At 43.7% G+C, this 7500-nt stretch overlaps 2 protein-coding genes across 4 annotated transcripts in view; one reads left to right on the top strand and one right to left on the bottom strand.

Moving 5' to 3' along the window:
- LOC311314468 (uncharacterized protein) overlaps positions 1-7500 on the top strand; it is a 50267-nt gene that overhangs the window by 24495 nt on the left and 18272 nt on the right. The gene's annotated exons all lie outside the window — the stretch shown is intronic.
- adcy1a (adenylate cyclase 1a) overlaps positions 1-7500 on the bottom strand; it is a 40376-nt gene that overhangs the window by 14872 nt on the left and 18004 nt on the right. Inside the window, exons 7-9 of the mRNA XM_084444894.1 lie at positions 7401-7500; positions 6213-6354; positions 5803-5958 (exon numbers count right to left, since the gene is read on the bottom strand). The exon at positions 7401-7500 is cut by the window's right edge and continues 59 nt beyond it. Of these exons, the coding sequence (XP_084301020.1) occupies positions 5803-5958; positions 6213-6354; positions 7401-7500 (398 nt within the window). The remainder of the gene's footprint in view (positions 1-5802; positions 5959-6212; positions 6355-7400) is intronic.

Here is a 7500-nt window from a genome sequence, read left to right as displayed (position 1 = left end):
GGAGACCTGTTTGATTTGATTACACCTGTGTTAGTCCATGTATAAGCAGTATGATACACCTGTGTTAGTCCATGTATAAGCAGTATGATACACCTGTGTTAGTCCATGTATTTGTTACGGTCAATGTGAGAAAACGGGGAATGTGAGCTTTTCCCGGTTATTGCGCACATTCCCCGACGTCGCGGGGAATGTAGGAGAAACATGTGCGTTTCTCACATCTCCCGGGTAATGTGCACATTCCCCCACCTTGAGGGAGATGTGAGAAATTGGTTAGTATTTCTCACATCTCCCGCAAGGTCGGGGATTGTGCACATTAACCGGGAAATGCTTACAATTCCCGACCTTGCGGTAAATCTAGCAAAGTCCAACCGTATGCAAAACCTCTGCGCAGCCGGGTGGTGGGAGAGGGCTCGTGCGCTTAGAACGAGAGGCGCTTGACATTTTGCCCGTGGTTTTCGAATACATAGCATCAATTGCATTAATGGAAACATTAAATTGGGTCTAATTATACATGTGTTGAAAGTTAAGATAATTAGCCTACAAGCCGCGAGGCTACGCAACACAATAAGCAAAACAATCTCACTGTTTCACTCGTCCCACTCATCTGTTTCACTCGCCCCGCACGGCAGGGACAAGAGAAACATTCACATATTCTGTTCTCGGCCGTCTTGAATTGAACTGTTACACCACAGAACGAAACTAACAACTAATAGGTTAGTAAAGGACATGTAGGCCTACAAGTTGTTTGTCATGAAAAATGTAATCTCCATCTTTATTAATTTCTGTGTAAATCTGATCAAACCAAAAAGTGTTTCATTCGTCCCGGTCCTCCCCTACAGTTAATAACAGTCTGTGGGGACCTTGAACAGTAATATAGCCTATGCTGCACACAGTGTGAGTAGTATTAGGAGGATAGGCCTACACTGGTGATCAAGTTAACAAACGCAAAAGGAACATTGCAACAACAGGAAGGTGGGAACCTCCAAAGGAACCCTATACGTTAGCTAGCCGAAAGACAGACGAAAAGACGAAAAATCTCTCCCAGGTGTGTCCCAGTAACGTTAGCCCAACTACCGTGGGGGCCTCTTATGGTGCACGCCATCAGAGGCGTCACATAAGCCCTCTCCCACCACCCGGCTGGGCAGAAGTTTTGCATACGGTTGCGCTTTCCTAGATTTACCGCAAGGTCGGGAATTGTAAGCATTTCCCGGTTAATGTGCACAATCCCCGACCGTACGGGAGATGTGAGAAATACTAACCAATTTCTCACATCTCCCGCAAGGTCGGGGAATGTGCACATTACCCGGGAGATGTGAGAAACGCACATGTTTCTCCTACATTCCCCGCGACGTCGGGGATGTGCGCAATAACCGGGAAAAGCTCACATTCCCCGTTTTCTCACATTGACCGTAACATATATACAGTATGATACACCTGTGTTAGTCCATGTATAAGCAGTATGATACACCTGTGTTAGTCCATGTATAAGCAGTATGATACACCTGTGTTAGTCCATGTATAAACAGTATGATACACCTGTGTTAGTCCATGTATAAACAGTATGATACACCTGTGTTAGTCCATGTATAAACAGTATGATACACCTGTGTTAGTCCATGTATAAACAGTATGATACACCTGTGTTAGTCCATGTATACACAGTACACATGTAGTTCCCCAGTCCTTGTGTTCTTTGTCAGTTCATTATTTGCTGTCGCTGTGCATTATCCCTTGGTGTTTCTCCGCCATTTTGTAAGTTTGTCTTCCCAGTTTTGTCTTTTTTTTCTTCACTCATTGAGTGTGTAACTTGGTTTTATTGTTTAGTTTTTGGTTTAGTTTCATGCCCCTCGTATACCTCCATGTTACATGGACCTAGATGTGACCTTTAGCCTACATGCAACCCTTGTGATTGGCTAGTAGTGCATGGGTCTTAACAATGGCATGGGTATTGAATTCTGTCAGGAAATTATTTTAAAGGTACGTTTTCATTATGTTTCAGAAAAGCTCGGCTCTCTTTATGACATCATGTGATTAGTGATAATAGTAAACTGTTGTCTGCAGGTACAGGTAACATCAGGTTAGCCCAGAGGAGCTCTGTTAATGCACAGCTCTGGTGTACTCTAATCATCAGACTATGATGTCATAATGCTAACACAGTGAAGCTTCATCATGGGGCTATGATGTCATAATGCTAACACAGTGAAGCTTCATCATGGGGCTATGATGTCATAATGCTAACACAGTGAAGCTTCATCATGGGGCTATGATGTCATAATGCTAAAACAGTGAAGCTTCATCATGGGGCTATGGTGTCATAATGCTAGGCCTAGCAGTCCAACTCTGTAGCTTCTCTGTGTCACCGACCACAACGCAGATAAACCTTAACCTTGTGTCACGTACTGTAGTATGTTAGGGTTGGAGTTACATTCTAAAATACTGTACAGTGCATGTAGCAAAATATGCATTACAATGGCATTACTAAGAATCCAAGACTGTCAGGAAAAGATTGAAAAAAAAAAAGATCTTATGTTCCGGTCAAACAGCCAAAGGGCGGTGTCATAATACAAGTTTGTTTATGACATAGGCTATTAATGATTAGTGACATAATAAGCTATGGTATCAGAATACTAGAACAATAGCTTCACCATAACTCTATGATGTCATAACACTAGGTCAGGGACAAGCTTTGACTGTAGGATTACACGGTACCAAGCTATTTGTGACAGCACACAAAATGATAATCACCTGTGGGCCGACACACTCATCGCTCATCATCGATGAGTGACTGTGTTTAGACACTCACTCACATGCACACGCTTGCACACACATACACACATGTGCACAAGCATGCACACCCATGTGCGCACACAATCCAACAAACCCCTACACACCTCTACACACACACACACACACACACACACACACACACACTAGGGTTTTGGGGCTTAGAGCTGGCTATGATATCTGTTGCACTGATACAGTATAGAGAAGGACTGAGTGTCAAATTAGGTCAAGCAGGATATCACTCCATCTGTGCTGAAAATAAACATCCATTAAATGGTTTTAGTTTTCAGCAAACAAACTAAGATCACAAACACACGCGCACACACGCACGCACGCACACACACACACACACATACACACACACACACACACACACACACACACACACACACACACAGAACACACACACACACACAAAAACACACACAAAGACTTATCCTCCCTATCTCTCTCTCTCTCTCTCTCTCTCTCTCTCTCTCTCTCTCTCTCTCTCTCTCTCTCTCTCTCTCTCACACACAGTGACAGCTGGCTCATTAGGGTGACATGTGCAACACACCACCAAAGGGAAAAGAGATAGGGATTTTTTTCTATCCCATTCTACTGGTGTTACGCTAGTAGCTTCTAGTTTGTCTTGCTTCTGAATATCATTGTCCAATCAGTGTCAAGTCGTGTTCTGTGGAGAACTGCCCCTCCACAGAACACGAGAACACAAGACTAGTTCCCATAAACGCAGAGGCCATATAGGGTTATGCCGGGCTCACACTACAGGATATTTAAAATCCTAACCAATTTCGAAATCGGGTTACATCACGCACATAAGGAGAATCTTAACAGATATTCTTCTTGCGCATCTCAAACAAGTACACACAGCAAGATTTGAAAATAACGGCTCATCACACACTACAGGATCTTATCGTGCCCGAGGGAGCAACGAACCACTGGTCTCGCCGTCTCACTTGTAAAGTCGGGACGTAATAATCTTAAATATCAAACATGTTTGATATTATCAGGGCCGCCCCGATGGGTCTGCGAGCCGATCGGGAGGTATAAGATTGGATCTGTAAACCCCTCACATTACAAGATCATCTGGGCCGATCATCGGCCCCGACCAACGTTCCAGACCAGATTTCTCCTCCGATTGTCAGGAGGGGTAAATCGGGGATAAATCGGGCCCAAAAATCCTGTAGTCTGAGCCCGGCTTTAGGGTTAAGGTTAGGCTTAGGTATAGAGTTGGGTTAAGGTTAGGGCTTGGTTAAAGGAGTAGTAAAGGGAAAAAGCATGTTTAGCCCTGTTTTAAGGTTACTTATGATCATATACAATGGTTCAGATCAAAAAGTTGACAAAACTAGCACTTTTGAGAAAGTCTGATAATTGCTCTACCACCGTTTTGGTTATACAATGGATGTGGAAGGGCACCGTGAAAAATCATTCAAAAACATGTTATACTCTCGATTTCAAAGACAATAAGCTCACCGAGGGGGTAATTGGTGTCCGTTGGTGTTCTGACATCAAATTTGCCGCAAAGTATGAATCATGTAGGGTTTTATTGATCATTTTATGAGATCCATTGACTTGTATTGACGCGACCGTTGTAGATGTGTAGATCAATCCGCAGAGGGGATTCAGGAAGCGGAACTACTTAGGGTAGCTATTGTTATTGTTTATGTTGCTAGGCTACCTAGTTTGCAGACGTTTACACATGTATGTGCTGCGACTAAATAGTTATATGCTAAATATTTTAAAAAGCCTTTCCAGATGAACTAGAATCTTACTTTATGACAAATTATATGTCAGAGCGCCAACTAACACCTCGGTGAGTTTTTTGTCTTTGAAATTGAGAGTTTTAAGTCGCACTGAAACGAACGTTTAAGATCATCTAACTTCCGTAGTTTGACATATTTCCGACGTAAACAAGCTATGAGGGTGGGACATGCGTTTAGAGGAATTTGATTGGAACATTGACAAGTGAACGGGTTTTAAGAACTTTAGACAGATTCGATAGAAGGATAGCGTTGATTGACGGGTGGATGTTGTGAGATTATTGGCCTAAAACCAAGGTACCTGTTGTCGTCATTGCACCTGTCCTGTTTTGTGTCCTGTCCTTTTATTGTTCTGTGATTATGTGCACTTTATTCTGTTTTTTGTTTTAGTTTATTTTATATATTGTACAGCACTTTGGTGCAACTTCGGTTGATTTTAAACGTGCTTTATAAATAAAGTTGACCTTGACCTTGACCTTGACGTGACCTACCGTTTTCCAGGAAGTAAGAAATTATATACTTTGATATACGATTACAACAAAAGTAGAATTTTGTACATTTTTTGGCATACAACGTTGAATAGGTGAACACTATGACCAATTATAACGAGTGTAACGAGTGCTGAATGATTGTGAACAGGTCACACTTGAAAATGAGTCCTCTGAACTCAACGTGTTTTTTTTACCTGTATAAATAAAGGTTAAATAAATAAATAAATAAATTATGTGAACCAAAATGGGACAGAATCCTTTTTTCATTTCAGTGCGACTTTAACATGTTTTTTAAATGATTTTTCACGGTGCTCACCCACATCCATTGTATGACCAAAACGGTGGTAGAGCAATTATCAGACTTTCTCAAAAGTGCTAGTTTTGTCAACTTTTTGATCTGAGCCATTGTATATGATCATAAGTAACCTTAAAACAGGGCTAAACATAATTTTTCCCTTTACTACTCCTTTAAGGGTTGGGATTAGGGTTTGGCCGGTCTAGAGCAACTCGAACTCAACTCGAACTCGTCATTAATTATTTGGATTAAATGCTTAAATTATGTGTGTAGGCCGTGTCCAGAAAAAAACAAATTGTTCAATGCAATGTCACAATGTCAAGCTAGCGTAGCTGATTTAGGTTAATTTACCAATTCAACAGGTCCATTATTGCAACAATTGCCCCTCCAGGGACATTTGGCAGGAACCGTCACTAATTTCACACATTTCACACACACACACACACACACACACAGACACACACACACGCACCTTGTCGTCGTCTTCGCAGGTCATAACGTTGGAGAAGGGGATCTCGGCCTTGAACATCTTCCTGCAGTGCATGAGCTGCACCAGCAGGTAGCACACCGTTTTGAACTTCATCCTCTTGGCGGGCTTGATGTCAGAGAGGATCAGCCCTGGGAAGATCTGAGGAAGATAGCAAGGAAGCAGTCGTATTATCATGGTGACTGAAAATGGAGAGGTTAAGGGAAAGAGTGTGTGTAGGCGTGTGTCTATGTGTGTGTGTGTGTGTGTGTGAAAGGGAAAATGTGTGTGTGTGTGTGCGCGCATGCATGTGTGCGGGGGGGGGGGGGTGCATGTGTGTGTGTGTGTGTGAAAGGGAAAATGTGTGTGTGTGGGTGCGAGGGGGGGGGGGTGCGTGTGTGTGTGTGTGTGTGTACCTTGCGTCGGTGCGAGGGGACAATAAAGAAGGTCTCAATGTGGTGTTTCTGGAGGAAGGCGTGTCTCTCGTGACCAAATCCAGGCTCGACCTCGTAATCTCCGTTGAGGCACTCCAGAGTAGTCCGGGTGATGTGCACCTTACTGGGGCGAGAAGAAGAGAGGAGATTAAAAAAAGGAGGATATATTCAATTCAATTCTTTAATCCGGACCCAGGGGGATCCATATCACAATAAAAACACAGTAAAATACAGCACATTAAAAAGAAAAGAAAAAAGAACTAAAAAACAAAGCCTTCCACATAGCTAAGTTTCTGACATGCAGGCTTGTTCACCAATGGTTCCAGAGGTTGGAAGAGAATCTGGCAGAACTGCATTATGGGTTAGTTATGACAGTAATGATGTCATTATCTGACTCTGATGCCCTACACATAAATCTATACATCAAATTAGGAAGCACAGCAGAACAGGTAGGTACCCCGGCACTCACAAACACATGGCTAGCACTGGAGCTTCCTGGAGCTCTCAGCAGCAGCCTCATGCTGTCGTTATAAGACACACATACTGTAAAGCTAACGAGCGACAGGAACCTTAGTTGCTCTCATCATTAATTCAGTTAGAGTTCATGTTCTGAGCTGACTGGAGATAAGATGGAAAATAGACTATCTCTCTCTCTCTCTCTCTCTCTCTCTCGTTTTCTCTCTCTGTGTTCATTTGATCTCTCTCTCTCTCTCTCGTTCTCTCTCTCTGTGTTCATCTGATCTCTCTCTCGTTCTCTCTCTCTGTGTCCATCTGATCTCTCTCTCTCTCTCTCTCTGTTCATCTGATCTCTCTCTCTCGTTCTTTCTCTCTGTGTTCATCTGATCTCTCTCTCTCTCTCTCTCTCTCGTTCTCTCTCTCTCTGTTCATCTGATCTCTCTCTCTCTCTCGTTCTCTCTCTCTGTGTTCATCTGATCTCTCTCTCTCTCTCTCTCTCTCTCTCTCTCTCACCCTCGCTTGGCCTAGTTTCCAGTAATGCAACAGTCCTCCGTTCCATTTCAACCGGGAGTCTAAGCCAATCAGGGCTCACAACGGCTCACATCACGGCACGCCGTTTCCGTCTTCACAGACGGGCGAGTAAAGAGGCTAGGGGCCGGAGCGGCCCCGGGGTCGCGGCGGCGCCGTAGCTAGCGAGCGAGCGGAGAGACTCACCCAGGCAGTCCTCCTGCCTCCATCACGTTGGCCAGGGTGACGTCGTTGGACCACACGTCGTACTGCCACTTCCTGAGGCCCAGGACGCCGCACAGCACGC

This window comes from Borostomias antarcticus (genome assembly GCF_949987555.1).
Source record: "Borostomias antarcticus genome assembly, chromosome: 10".
NCBI lineage: Eukaryota > Metazoa > Chordata > Actinopteri > Stomiiformes > Stomiidae > Borostomias > Borostomias antarcticus.
This window is presented reverse-complemented; position numbering and strand designations above follow the sequence as displayed.